The 15542-nt window shown below is 45.2% G+C and overlaps 1 protein-coding gene across 5 annotated transcripts in view; it reads right to left on the bottom strand.

Moving 5' to 3' along the window:
- ABCC5 (ATP binding cassette subfamily C member 5) overlaps positions 1-15542 on the bottom strand; it is a 67047-nt gene that overhangs the window by 36995 nt on the left and 14510 nt on the right. For 4 of the 5 annotated variants that reach the window (XM_059731218.1, XM_019496369.2, XM_019496366.2 and 1 more), the window contains exons 3-5: positions 4043-4203; positions 3609-3764; positions 1646-1793 (exon numbers count right to left, since the gene is read on the bottom strand). In XM_059731218.1, coding sequence (XP_059587201.1) covers positions 1646-1793; positions 3609-3764; positions 4043-4203 — 465 coding nt within the window. The remainder of the gene's footprint in view (positions 1-1645; positions 1794-3608; positions 3765-4042; positions 4204-15542) is intronic. The other variant, XM_059731219.1, reaches the window with a different exon arrangement.

Here is a 15542-nt window from a genome sequence, read left to right as displayed (position 1 = left end):
CTGCCACTATGCCTAGCACTCCAAATTCAGGGAAACTCAGTTCACAATGTTCATGTTTGGAAAATGTTTAACTCCATTTTGGTAGTTTTCACCAATGCATTCAGACAAGCCGAGTGCTTTTCCAGATCTCCTTTTTCACCTCAATAAAACTGAAAGGCTACGTCAGTCCAAGAAAGCACTGATAATTCAGAGGAGACAGCCCAGGCACATCACAAATACATGCCACTTTAAAAAAAACAGGGGGGAGGGGTGGTAAAGACTCATCTTTCACGCCAAATGATGGAACCAAAAGAGGAGGTTCCTCATTCAGAGAACTGAACAAGGTTGACTAGAAATAGGCAAATCTTTGAGGGATCAAATTTTAGAGTATCCAAACTGAGTGAATTGCAAACTAAAAACCCAGCCTATTAAAGTGTCTCTCTGTTAAGCAGTTTGGCTTTGACAGAGCAGCACAATTATTCTAAAGAAATTAGGGACAACCCTGCTGCAAGTTCTCTGCTAAAGATAAGAGCAGCTACCAGGACCCTGTAGTGAAACAATGACAGAAGCTCTTCTTGGGGGAAGCTGGTTCTGTTAAAATCTTCATCAGTTTTGGCAATTAACAGTACAACCAACCATTTGTCCAAGTGTTTTATAATTACCACAAGCTATTATCATTAATTATGACACTGAAAACAATACCACAAAAACAGACATTGTATTGCCTATTAAGAGGGAACAAAGCAAGCATTTAAAAGATATGAAAAGCAGGAAAAACAAATTTTCAAAAAGAGACTTTTAACCTAAGAGCGCATCCCAGATGTACTTACCGACAAAATGAACCTCCATCTTAACAGCACACTGAAACATGTACTACAAGCAGTAATACTGCTCCTACTCCTCAAGGGAAATTTGTAGAGAATAAATTTAGTCAAAATCTCAACTGTAAATCTGCACAGCACGTGCAACAAACAGGTGACAAGAAAATGGTGCGAATGTCAAGTCTCATATGTTGTACCTTCAGTACTACCTACAGTAACAAGTCACAGCTCCTACCGGCAATGCCATAGTCTAACATTTCTCAGTGGAACCTGCTGGATCAGTCTTTGTAGGATCAATAACTACAGCTGCAGATTTCTCCCGAGACCTGCTTCCTTCAATTTTTAAAGAATGAGCTAATAATACCACTCCATTTCTTGCACTATTAAGGCCACTGATCTACAAAGTGATGTCTTCACCATTTGAATTTTAGTTCAAAAAATAAAAGTGTTACCTAAAAAAAAAAAGTAGCAAAAAGCAAGGAAACAAAAGCAAAACAAAAAAAACTTTATACAAGCATTAATACACTAAATCCACACCAGTTAAGGAAGGGTGTTAAGCTATTCTCAAAACCAGAAAGAAAAGACAAATGTGTTTTTCTTTCAGGACATCTAAGCCCACCCACCATTTTCCAGAGACCTGGTCTCAAGTGTCAAGCAACTGATTCATCAGCTGCAGGAAAGCTCTCTTGAAAACATCCGTTTCTCTCAGCAAAAAGCAAGAACCCCATTTTCCAAACTAACTAGTCAAAACAATTAATGACCCTGCAATGAAACCTTAACACGTTAGAGCTGGCCATGGGATGGAGCCCTTTGGGGATGTTAAAAAAAGGATGGATATTACTTACTGGTCCACTGAAACCCGCGAGTTGTGTGATCATCAGACACACTATGGAAATGATGAGCCTGGTGCGGCAGAAGACCCACACAACCCTCCGGAGAGAAGCATCGTCAGGCCCCATTTCCTTCAGCTCTTCCTGCCACAATCTCTCCAACCTGAGAAGTACAAATCCTGCTGTTAGACGCCTCAAATCAGAACAGACACTTTCTTTCATAGACTAGTGCCCGAGAAGCTCTTGATCCGAGAAGGCTGTGAGAAAATAAGTCATCAAGGTCCAATACAAGTACACACAACACAGCATATTCTGTGCAGCCAAGAGAAATACTTCTATCCTGAATCGCTATGAAATCTTTACCCTGAATCTATGGGGAAAAGGGCTTTTATGCTGCAGACAGCTAAGAAAATTAGAGCGCTTCTTATTTTGCTTAGAGACTCTCTGGGAACAAGAATCTGCTGACCCACAACTTCCTCTCCCTATCTGATTCATTGGTAGATGTTAGGGGCTGGAAGGAACCCTGCAGGAAGACAACTGGGGTTAGGTAACCACAGCAAGGTAACCATCTACTCTCCTCTTGAAAACCTCCAGGGTAGGTAACTGCACCACCTCTGGAGGGAGTTTATTCCACAGTCTGGACACCCCAACTGTGATGGTGTTTTTCCTGGTATTAAGCCTGAAGCAGCCTTCCAGGAGTTTGTACCCATTGGTCCTGGTCTTCTCCGGGGGTGCCCTAGTGAACAGTTGCTCATCGAGCTCCTGATGCACTCCTCTGATATAGTGGTAAGCTGCTATCAAGTCCCCTCTCAACCTTCTCTTCTTTAGGCTAAAGAGGCCCAGGTCCCTCGGCTTTTCCTCGCATGGCTTGCCTTGCAAGTCCCTGATCATATGGGTGGCTTTTCTCTGGACCCTCAAGTTTTTCCACATCCTTATTCAAGTACCGTGTCCAGTTCTAGGCGCTGCACTCCAACTGCGGTCTCACCAGTGCTGAATACAGCAAGAGTATCACTTCCTTAGGATTTATACAAGATGCATCGGTTGAAGCATGTCAGCACGTTGTTTGTCCTGCTGACCAACCACCGCCTCATACTGACGGCTCATTCATTACCCCTAGGTCCCTTTCGGCCATGGTGCAAGTCAAACTGTCACCACCGAGACTATGTGTGTTGAGAGTTGTTTCCCCTCAGGTGCAGCACCTTACACTTGGAAGTGTTAAACTTCATCTGGTTCCAGTCTGCCCAACTCTTGAGCCTGTAACTATCTTCTGACGTGACCACACTGCCCCATAACTTGGTGTCGTCCGCGAACTTGGTCAGTGAGCTTTTCACTCCCCCATCCAAACCATTGATAAAAGATGTTGAAAAGCACTGGTCCAAGCACGGACCCCTGAGGGACACCACTGGCCACTTCACACCAGGATGACACGGATCCATTCATGCGAACTCTCTGGGTCCTACCCTGTAGCCAGTTTCCCACCCACTGAACCGTCGAGCAGCTGAGCCCACAATCTTCCAGCTTTCCCACAAGGATATCATGGGATACTAGATCAAAAGCCTTTGGCATTTGATCTCGCAATCGAGTCCTGGGGCCAAATCCTACAGTTCTTGCCCCAACTAAAATTCCCGCTGCTGACAATAGTTCAGACTGATTGCAATTTTATTTTGCTATTAACTCAGCATTATGTGCTTTCTGAAGATTCAGAATCTGGGCAGTGAGAGTGAGCTCCTGTTTGAAACACAAATGGTACTGATGTGCGCTACTGCTCAGTTGATTCTACTAAAGTCAGGGAAATTGCAGTGCCCCTTGTATCTCAAAAGGAACTGGCCCCAGGAGGGAGAATTAAGATTAAATTCCGTAATGGGAGATAGCCTTTGAAAATCAGCACTTGCCACAAAAGTGTCAGGCATGCACCTATACAGGCTAACCTATAAACACCAGGGTACAGGGGAAAGGGTATACACTAGGACATCTCTACCTTCTGCAGTTGACTTCTGAAGACTCATGCTTTGACAAAGGCCATACGTCATCCATAAATAACTCCCCTTTCTTGTGTGCTCTGCTGGCTAGAGGACTGAGCCATGAGAAGGTCATGCAGGAGAAAAGTCCTGCATTATCAACAGGGTGCTGGTGCCTGGAAGAGAAGATAGAAAATGATAACACCATTAAAAAAAAGTAACAGGACACCCTTAAAAAAAAAAAAAACAAAAACCAACCCACAACAACAACCCAAATATCTCCGTTAAAAGTATTGCCTGCATGTGCTGAATGGTCTCCATAAAGGTTTCAACAGGTGACATTTTGGTATCTTTTGGTCAGCTTCAGAGCTGCAATCACACTTTATTTAACTCCACGTTTTTAAGAAAGCTGCGACTGCAACCATATATGTTTTTCTGTAGCAAAAAGACTTACTTGGAAGTTGTCCGTATGGGTTTCAGCAAATTCAAGCCATGGTGGTATTTGCCCTTGTGACGCTCCTCATCCAACATTCTCAGCTGGGAGTGTATGGAGGTATCCAGAGGTAGGCCTTCTGCTCGAGCTGCTGCTTCCAAGGCATCTTGGCATTCCACCTGCTTTTACAAACGAGACAATGGAGTCTGAAATTCCAAAAATCCATCATTTCTATCTCCATCAACTCAACACCTGTAATTGCAGGGGATCACTGTGATGGTGTATTGCAATTGCAAGGGATGGTCTAGCAATGACAGAAACATGGAAAATGTATTCTAGATCTGCTTGAGGTCTCTGGATTTCTAGGATGCTGGAGCTCAATGATGTACCTAAGCATTTTGGGTGTCAGAGTATTAGGAATAATCTAAATCTGTATCTTGTTACTAAGCCAGTACCAAAAGCTTTAGGGCAGTGATTTTCAACCCGGGTGCGATGGGACTCTTTCATGGGTTCTGTGGGGTTCCACACAATGTGAGCACTGGTAGGTGCGCAAACATGATTCACAAAATAAACCCTGAGATTGCAACTAGGAATCCAGAGTGTTAGAAAGACCACAAGAGATCAGAACGTTCGAGATCTTTGCAGCAGAAGAATTCCTCTATTGATTTTTGAGTACAGAAAAAGTAAGTAAAAACTAAGAACTGACATTTTCCAAAGGATGACTTGAGTCTAAAACCTACAGCTTTAGGGAAGGGTGTATAACTCCCATAATGGACAACTGTACAACACATGCAATGTGAGATGATCTCATAAATTCAGATAATTAAATTATTGGCTTATGTTCTGAAGATTGAGGGTTTAGATACCTTACAAGCTTATATCCCACTTACCATGACTTAGGATATTTTTACCAACATAGAGAGCTAAGCATTTCCAGGAGAAAAGGGGGCAGGGCCTTAACACACATCAGGTGCTCTGATGCAATTGCCTGTGTGCACACTCTGACTGAGCAGCTGATAAAAGCAAACCCCCTGGACCTTAGTCGCCCTCTAAGACTGTGTGACAGTTCAGAGGTAAAACGTATTGTACGTAAAAGAAAATGGTGTTTTGTAAAGACAAGGTCAGGAGACATCCAACAAAAGTTAGTGCATCTTTTCATAGGGGCTTCCCAACAGCTGGGAATCCCTTTCGCAAAGTAGCACTGGCCCCTGTTTCAGTGGCAACTATACCACCCTTATCTTGGCCAAGAGACATTTCCACAGCCCTGTGGGAAGATGCAAGCTTCAGTTCATACAAGAGAAGGCTGCATCAGTACTCTGGAGGTCCAAAACAGTGGTGGGCCTTACAAAATCTTTTACTTGGAAAATCGGATACAGTAAGGGTGCCTGCCAACATACTACGTACACCCACACAAGGCTCAATGAGGACACTTGCATCAAAACTGTCCCTGACCGCAAACAAAAACCCTTCCCCACTCTTCATACGCAAATACATATTAGTTTACCCCCATTAACTGCCTGATCAAGATTATTGGTGACTGAGCCAGTTTCTCAGAAAAGGACAAAGCTACAAACATTGGGCTATTACTGCCTACTAGTCTTCTGGAGCACAAGGCTCTGTGTTCAGTGCCCAAATCTGGAGTTAGCATTTGATCCCTGTTCTCTTTAGTTGCATAACCTTGTTAGAAGTACAGAACCCTGTGGGAGATAAAGGTTTAATGGATATCTATGTCCAAGTGTTATGACATTATTAGGTCTCTATCTACTAGCCACACGCACAAAGGACACGGGGACAAAAATCTCTCCCTGCTTGAATAGCACCCAAAGGGAGACTGCACTTACAGGAAGGGGGGATGCATTGGCCCTGCCTCAAAGCAGCAGAGAGAGCACAAGGGGAGGACAGGACGATATTACAGCAACATGTGTGGCGGGTCCAACATACAACCTGAAGGCTGGGTTAAAAGGTTCTCTTTATGTAAACCAACTCCCTCTTTGTAGGCAATGCTCTCCTGCTGAACCTGCCAAAAAAACCTCAAGTGACCAGGCACTCCTGGAAGTCTTAAAACCAATCAATGCCATCCTTAACAGCCAACACTGAAAAATTCAACCATCTGGATGAAAATGAGAAAGCTCTGTTTGGCAGAGAAAGCTTGGGCATGATGTTTGCCCAGTGTCCTGATAGAACACGCTTTTGAATATGAATGAGCACGTAACAACAAGATACATTTTAAATAGACCAAAGATTTCTCTCCCCAACACACACAGTAGTCAAACAATCTGGCTCACGAGAACTGCCACTCAACAGGATCTCTCCAGCCCACGTGGAAAAAACTGAATGGCAAATGAACAGGGAACTGCTCTTGAAAAAAATCTCTCCCCTCTTGACGCACAGAGGAGCACACGGATAAAACCCCTTAGGCAGCAAGAGGAGCCTATCACACAATCACACAACGTTGGCAGAGTGAAGAGAAGTCTGTGGACAGGTTGTAAATACCATGTTTGTGAATCACCAGGAAGCAACGCACATGCTATTTTATAGCTATAGCACCACCTTGGAAAGGACCTTGAAGTTTCCTGTGCTGCATTAAAAATTGGGAACAGAGAACAGTTTCAGTGACAAGAAAGTAAGTCTCCAAGTGTACACAAGACCTTTACACTGCACGCGTAGAAAGTAATAAATCGACAAAGAGCGGCAATGCCCCACTCCCATTGTTTAGTTGATAATATATCAAGGTTGTTGGATGTTTTGGACTCCTTTAGCACTGAGGGTGCGTTGATCTCCCCCAGTTCACTTAATTTTACTTTCCAAATAAACGGCATATACTGACTACATGAGACGATGGACTTCAATCCCTTAGATCAGGGTGGGCAAAACGTGGCCCATGGGCCGGATGTGGCCCGCCAGGCCATTTTATCCAGCCCGCGGGGCCCCTAAAAAAATTTAGAAAAATAATATTTACCTGCCCCTGGCTGCCTGTCATGCGGCCCTCAATGACTTGCCAAAACTCAGTAAGCGGCACTCCGTCCAAAATAATTGCCTGCCCCTGCCTTAGATCTACTGTAGTGGTTTTCAACCTTTTTCATTTGTGGACCCCTTTGGAAATTTTGAATGGAGGTACAGACCCCTTTGAATTGTACTTGTAGGTATTCATGTACTTTTGTTTGATCACAGCCATCTTTCACAGACCCCTAGGGGGTCCATGGACCACGGATTGAAAACCGCTGATTTACTGAAGAACATGGCCCATAGGTCAAGGGCATACACGTGTAATTATTGGGGCAATATACACAGTGTGTGTTAAATGATGAACCAGAAAAAACTATAATTTGTTACTTATATTATATATTACCTTTAAAGTGGCATTTTAAATGCAGCAGCCTGAATCTTTCCTCTTCCGGCCGCTCCTTCCTGCCTCTGCCCAAGGGGCAAGACAATGCAAGGAGCAGTGTGGGGTGCTAAGTGTGAGCATAGGGCTACACACAGCACCTGTATGGTGAAGTGGTGGGGGGCTGCTGGCAAAGGCACACAATGCGGGGGGGCAGGGGCATGGATTGTGCTTGCATGCCTGCATGTTGCAGCTGGGGACAGGGGTGAGGGGTACAGGAATGCCTAGTATAGTGGTGGATGGGGAGTGCCACACGGGCAGCCTGTGGTTTGACTGGTGAGGCCTGTGCAGCACAGTCCCCAGGGGCTTAGAAGTTGGCCAGACTTATTTGTGCTCTGACTTATTGTGCTTAAATTAACATTTAATTGCACCTGTAAATGCAATTCCCTTGGATTTTAAAATACAGGGAGAAAGCCAGAATAAGAGTTAAAAAAAAAATTCTATTACATACAATTGTAACAAGCCATCACCTTCTTCCTCTCGCCTGACCTCTTCCCTCACCCTGACAAAGCAACCCATTGCTATGGTTGCAGAAAGCCATCTTCCCAGAAACAGATATAGGTCCTGGGCCCCATCTCCTATGTAGTCACCGTGTGTTAGAAGGAAATGGGGCAGGCTAAGCTCTTCCCCACCGCTGCAGCTGAAAGGGTCCTTCTTCAAGTGTTACTCCAGGACACAGACCAAGTGCTACTTCAGGACATGCAGCTCAGCCCAGTTCCTTCATCTAGTCATACCCTCCCCCTTCCCAAACCTTTGGCAAAGATACAAGGCTGGCCTTGGAGCTTTTTTTTTTTTTTATTAAAGTCTCTCTCAACTGGGCAGCTGATCCAATAAAGGCAACACCCCCAGAAATCCTTGTCTCTTGGAACAGTCAGCAATGCTGAGAAGCATAAGTATGAGAAGAACCGCATGTTAACAGTTTGTATCTTAGCCAAGTATGAAATGTCATGGAATGAAGAGGAGACATTTCTGTACTCCAAGGGTATTCTACCCCTTTAATAATGAAAGGCTTAGCACAAATAACAGAAGTGTGAGGGTTTTGTGAAGAAAAGTTCCCAAAACTATATTGTGATTGAAGGTGTTAAGCAACCTAAATATAGGTGTTACTACTAGCTTCTCCCCACTGGAGAGATAACGAACATGTAGTGGTTACCAAGGCTCCAGACTGCTGCACTAGAGTAAGTAGTGGTTCTCGACCTTTTTTTGTACCAGGACCCATTTGTAAGCATGGATGACCCCAACCCACTGCCCCCAGACCCCAGCCTGCGCGTGTGTGTAGGGAACAGGCAGAAGCCCAAACAGACCACAAGAGAAAAAGCCACAATGTCCCATGTTTTTCTTCTTTAAAAGGAGAATCTGTTTTTTAAGAGTTTGTTGATCCATTTTTAAAATTTGTTCATGACCCTTTCATATATTCTTCGTGACCCACTTTTGGGTCGCAACCCACGGGCTGAGAAAATGCAAGAGACTTTATTTGGAATTGAGATTAAAGGCCCTGGTCCATACCATGCCAAAGAGCTTAAGCACACCATTTTCCCACTGTATCATCCTAGGCTAAATGAATATAGAACTTGCCCTTTAGCTTTTAAAATGCTATGAAAATAAGCAATCAATTTACCCATGCCAAGAAATATTCTTGATAGTAGTGATGCTGTAGAGCACACTGTGTAGTTACAGTAGTAAGTGCTTTATTAGTGATAGCCAGACAGATTCAGAACTAAAATCCTGACAGCTACAAGATCACAACAGTACTGTGCCATAGCTATTACTAGATCATGGTAGTACCAGGCCACAGCTAGGAGGAACAGGGTGGAATGGGTCCTCAGCCCTTGGTTTTAAGGCTATTAAAAGCCATCTGCATTCACCCAATTCAGGAGTAAACAGCACATCACACACATCATATTAGCAAATAGATGCCCATCACACCCTTCCTCATTACACTGGCATTTATCCAAAAAATTTGGCTCCTGTGCCCAGAAGGAAGATGGGGAAAATCCTTCCTCCATCTTCTACATGCCGATTCATGCTGCTCCTTTCCCCAGCTGAGATGTGCTTCCTCATCCAGAGTTTATGGGAAGTTTTATCTGTACCTGCCCGGCAGCACCATCCCTCCCATTCTCTTCCAAGGTCATGTCTGTACTTGTAATTCAACAAGAGTGTTGTGTACCCACGTTAAAAGCTGTTGGCAGCAACTCCTATAATAGCACACAAACATTGTAGTCCTGTTCTGCAATCAAGGCCCTTTTACATAATATTTTTGCAGCCAAAACAGCACCGTGCTGTTTGCCAAGAAGTGCTTGGCCTTCTGGCCATCCATCCCATGGAATATTTCGCATTCTGGAACCTTTCATGATCTATGAGAAAGGATGGGAATACAGGGTTTTGGGTCAAACAGAATAAGTCACTTGCTTTCTTGATCATCCCATTAAACAGCAGTGTCAGGTCATGAGGAAGGACCAGTGATAGATGAGACTATCTTCACCGTAATAAAACAGGCAGATGCTGAGAGACTGGAGAGTTGCTCAAGCTATAGAACAGGGGCACCTGGAGAGGCTGAAAACAGAGGCTCCTTGCAAGTTCTCCTGGGACAAATGCACTTGATGGAGAATTGCTCTGAGGTTTACTGGCTAGGGCCGCTCAAAACAGGTGTTTCACCCCTGCCCTTCCCTCTTCACTCCCCAACAAGAACTGTATTGAGTCAACCAGAAACTGCTGTGTTTTAGGGAATCTTGAATCAAATTAAAGCACTAGATTCACAAATTGGTGGTCAAGCTGCTGCCCTTACACAAAGCAAGCTCAGTCATTAAGTAAAAAAAAGGAGAAAGCTATTGGAGCAAAAACAAATCCCTTCAGTGCCTGAATACCCTATAAACAGGTAGAGCACTTTCCCCAACAGTGGAAGGCCACAGTTTGAACCCCTGCTCCAAAATGGACAGAGAAGATTCCCACATCCATGTGGAGTCTCCAAAATGGCTAGGGTATTAAGCATAAATCATAAAAAACAGAGCAGTAGGGTTGGAAGGGACCTCAAGAGGTTACATCTAGTCCAACCTCCTGCTCCAAGCAGGACCAACCCCAAATACATTGTCCCAGTCAAGGCTGCCTAGTCAGGTCTTAATAAGCCTCCAAGGATGGAGATCCCATCACTTCTATGGGCAGCCTCTGCTGGACTCTCTCCAATTTGTCCATATCCTTCCTGCAGTCAGGGCACCCCCCAAAACTGGACACAGAACTCCAGCTGTAGTCTCACTAGTGCCAGAGAAAGAGAGGAATAATCACTTACCTCATTCTGCTGGCAATGCTCCTACCAATGCAGCCCAGGATGCTGTTAGTCTTCTCTGCAAGAAGGGCACAGTTGGCTCATGTTCAGCTTCCTGTCCACCGTCACCCCCAGGTCCTTTTCTGCAGAGCTGCTGCCCAGGCAGTCAGCCCCAGCCTGCACTGGTGCAGGGGACTGTTCCCTCTTCAGTGTAGGACTTTGCACTGGTCTTTATTGATCCTCATGAGATCTTTCTTTTTCCCTCCAGTTTGTTGAGGTCTCCCCAAATCCTAGCCCTATGCCCCCTCCCCCCAAGTGTATCAACTGCTCCCCCCCCCAGCTTGGCGCCATGGTAAAGACCTTTCTTCCCCACCCTGCAGCCTTTGGCAGGTTTGTTAAACATCCTGAAACTATCCAAATTTAGCCTTAAAATTTACAAGCAGTGTTTCAACTGACCAAAACTAAAATTGGATGTAAAAGGAGTGAGGGAAGCTAAAACAAAAAGCCACCTCTTCACCGAAAAATTCTCCCAGCTCTACTATAGACATGCAGGGCAGGATAGTGCTGCAGACCTGGGATGATCAGCAGAAGTACTCGGGGATTTCAAAAGCCACTGCTGTACAACCTACAACTTCAGCAAATGACCTACATCTGTGCGCAAGACTTCTCCCTTAGTCCTGGGGTGGGGGAGAAAAGTTGCCCCTGCAGTAGGAAACCTGTCTGGGCTGGAGGATTACACCCACAAAGTGGGGGCAGAAGGAAGCCAAGATCCCCTTCCTTGAGGATGTGTGGGGCTGCCCCACAGCTAGGAAACCCTCAACTGAAGTGGGTGCCCCCCCCCATGGGAACTTGTTTCTTGCCAGTGCAGGGGAGCCCAGGATCAGGTTCCCCCTGCACAGGATGCAACATGTGCCTCCTGCCATACCACAACTGCGTGAATCACATATTACCCCACTGTGCTTTTACCTGCATGTGTGGAGGGCCAAGAAATGCTATAGCTCCATCTAACAATATCTGGCTTCTTTTGTTTTGTTTTCCCCTCTTGCAAGTGTGTTGTAGAGATTATACTCATTAGAACAGACCAGAGATAAGGGGTCCTCTCAGCAAGGGAGCCTGCAAGGTGCCCTCAAACTTTGAGCTGTGTACTTGGTGCAGTGCACCAAGCTCTTCAGAACGCCTGGACAGCCTCCAATGGAGCCTTAGCAGGCAGAGTCTATGCAAATGTCCCTCGTTTACAACCTACCTCACCATGCGTTTTAGCTGACACACGGACAGAGGAAATGAACTGTTTGACTGAAGCTAATTGCAATATGACACAGTGATGTTCGCTTGAAAGGGAGCAGGAGAATCTACGTAAGGAACAGTGTCCTCTTTTGACTTTTTGCTTTTTCACAACACCTTTATGAGAACAGTGCGCAGAGCACCAACGAGCATCTTGCATGCAGGAAGCATTGTGCGGGGCAGAGCAAGATGCATTCTATATTCATTCTCGCAGCCTACAAGCCAATGAGAACAACATGTATTATGCAAGTCATTTGTTAAGGTTACTGCTCATTGCTGTGTGAGCACAGCACTGTCTCTCTCTACAATTATTCAGGTCACAGACTATTTTTCAAGCATCTTTAAAAGGTAAATAGGTGCAGTTCAATACAGGACTCGTCACAGTACTTCTGATGCCATTGCACCTGCATGGATCAGATTTTACTGTAAATTCATAAAAAGGTCCCACCACTCACAAGAAAAATAAAACCAAACTAGCTTAGCATTAGAAAAAGTCCACAATACAGGGTAGTACAGTCTTAAGTTGTACTAGTAATAGAAGACTTTTATTCAGCATGGGTACCATTGTGGAAAGCTAGAAACTGCTAAAGAGGGGGTGAGGCAAGTCCCCTCATGTCACCTGCAATGTGTTGCAGTTCCTCCACCCCCCTAAAAAACCAAATGAAGATAAGTAGGACACTGCAAAGTTGCACTGTATTTGTACACGGATTGCCCCAGTATGCTCAAAAGCTACCAAGGAAAAGCAAGCCTTGCTCAGCTCAACCCCACCAAGAAGGGAAGTAGTTAAGCCAAGGAGGACCCACCCCATAGCTGTAAGATTTCCACCACCAGCATACTGGAGCAGTAGCAAGCACAGCCCCAGAACTCCAGCTCCTCGCCATTAGATTTGGCATTTGCAGAACAGGAAGGGAGGACATTCTCCAAGAGCACGGCACAGATGCTTGGCGTTTACATATCCCTATGAAAAAGGGCAATCAGATATTACTAGGTGTTGGATGGTATGTGAAACCAAGCCAGATAATATAGGAACAGAGGTATTTCTGGATGTTTTGGGCCAGTAGATTTCTATCAAATGGTTACTGTGCCAACAAGTGGCAGGGCCATCCTGGATCCAAGATTATCCAGCAGTAAAAGCCTTGTAGAATTAGTTGCAAGAAATAATCTGGTATCAAAAGAATATGGATTGATTAATTTAGTCTGCCCAGGGTTGTCAACCCAAGATTTTTTTTTTTTTTTAAAAAACACCAACATGTTTTATATAGTATAAGTGTAACACTTCTACCAGGCTTCAGATAGCAGTTAGGAGGGCTAGATTCAAAATTTAAGGACTTAAAAACACCAGCCACAGTTAAAGCAAGTTGGTTGTCGGTAAAAAAAAAGTTTGCAGAAATACTAATAATAATGTTGGGTTGCCTACAGCAATGGTTTTACACCATACTGCCTACACCCCAGTGGTCTCATCATTTAACTCATCCTCAACACCCCCAACTGCACCCTGCTGCCCACCACCAGCCCATGACCTGACCTGATCCCATCCCAGCACAGATCCCAACCCACTGCCTTCCCATCCCTTCCAGGCCTGCAGACTGGTCCCAGTTGTGCTACCTTCCTCCTTGGCCTGGGGCCACAAGGCCCTGCACACTTTTGAGGTAAGCACTGAGCAGCTTTTTACAGGCAGGCAACACCCGAGAAATGCAGCAGCAAGTAGCTGGGGTGGGAGGGCTCCCTTGGGCCAGAAAGCCCTGACAAGACAGCTCTCTGCAAGGTGTCACACTGTGCTCCTGCTTAGACATCAGGTGACAATGCTCTGCTCAACTGTGTACTGACCACTTGACAGCTAGCCTCATTCCTATGAGGACTACTGATTTTCAGAACAAGGTCACTGTTTCTTTGGCATTGTGTTTTGGCGTTTTAAGACTTTACAGTACAACCAGGCATTTTGAGCTTTTAAACAAAACAGACTACCCGTAAGTTTTACAGGGCAATCCTGCAGAAGGGGCAAACATATAACACACACACACACACACACACACACACACACACACACACACACACAAGCAGGCCTATAAAAAGGTTCTGGCTAATTTTGGAAAACAAAAACATCTCATTAGAGAATGGGCAATAAAAAGGGATGTGCTTGATTAGTTTAATAGAAGGGGAAAAAAAAGTACAGCTAGAAGGGGACCTCAAGAGATCTGCCCAACCAGAAATCAAACACATGACCTTGGTGCGATTAGCACCACACCAACCAACTGAACTAGATGGCTATCTCCTTGCTGCTTTTTTTCCTTTTCCACCTGCTTTTCAGAAAAACATACTCCCTGACAATAGTCAGTAAAAAGTGCTATCTGTCTACAATGCAATGGGAGAAGTGGACACGCCGGAGGGCAGGGAACAGCTGCAGGCAGACCTGGATAGGTTGGACAAGTGGGCAGAAAACAACAGGATGCAGTTCAACAAGGAGAAATGCAAAGTGCTGCACCTAGGGAGGAAAAAATGTCCAGCACACCTATAGCCTAGGGAATGACCTGCTGGGTGGCACAGAGGTGGAAAGGGATCTTGGAGTCCTAGTGGACTCCAAGATGAACATGAGCCGGCAGTGTGACGAAGCCATCAGAAAAGCCAACGGCACTTTATCATGCATCAGCAGATGCATGACGAATAGGTCCAGGGAGGTGATACTTCCCCTCTATAGGGCGTTGGTCAGACCGCAGTTGGAGTACTGTGTGCAATTCTGGGCGCCGCACTTCAAGAAGGATATGGATAACCTGGAGAGGGTCCAGCGAAGGGCAACTCGTATGGTCAAGGGCCTGCAGACCAAGCCCTACGAGGAGAGGCTAGAGAAACTGGACCTTTTCAGCCTCCGCAAGAGAAGGTTGAGAGGCGACCTTGTGGCTGCCTTTAAGTTCATCACGGGGGCACAGAAGGGAATTGGTGAGGATTTATTCACCAAGAAGCCCCTGGGGGTTACAAGAAACAATGGCCACAAGCTAGTAGAGAGCAGATTTAGACTGGACATAAGGAAGAACTTCTTCACAGTTCGACTGGCCAAGGTCTGGAACGGGCTCCCAAGGGAGGTGGTGCTCTCCCCTACCCTGGGGGTCTTCAAGAGGAGGTTAGACAAGTATCTAGCTGGGGTCATCTAGACCCAGCACTCTTTCCTGCTTATGCAGGGGGTCGGACTCGATGATCTATTGAGGTCCCTTCCGACCCTAACATCTATGAATCTATAAAAGATTCATATTTATTTTTTGGTGGTTCTTAGAAAGAGCATATGTCTACACCTTAGTAGAGGAGGCAAAGATTCACTATGTGGATTATCTCTGTCCCAACATCCTGGCAGTCACATGGCAGCCCCTGTGAGAGCTCTGGGTTTCCTACACCTTATTCTTCTTCTTCCCTCCAGGCAGGGTACAATAGTTGACATGAGCACGGTCCATGTTAGTTTCCACCATACCACTGGAGTCAAAACTGAACAGGTCAGAGTACCACCCAACCAGAAATAAGTGCAACTCTTCTACCCAAGCCCCAAGTAATCTACTTGGAGCCCTGGAGGCAAAAATCAGAACATGCATCTTTTTGGGAATCTATTTGCC

The sequence above is a fragment of the Alligator mississippiensis genome, chromosome 7 (genome assembly GCF_030867095.1).
Source record: "Alligator mississippiensis isolate rAllMis1 chromosome 7, rAllMis1, whole genome shotgun sequence".
NCBI lineage: Eukaryota > Metazoa > Chordata > Crocodylia > Alligatoridae > Alligator > Alligator mississippiensis.
Note: the sequence above shows the minus strand (reverse complement) of the source record. Positions and strands in the feature narration are given on the sequence as shown.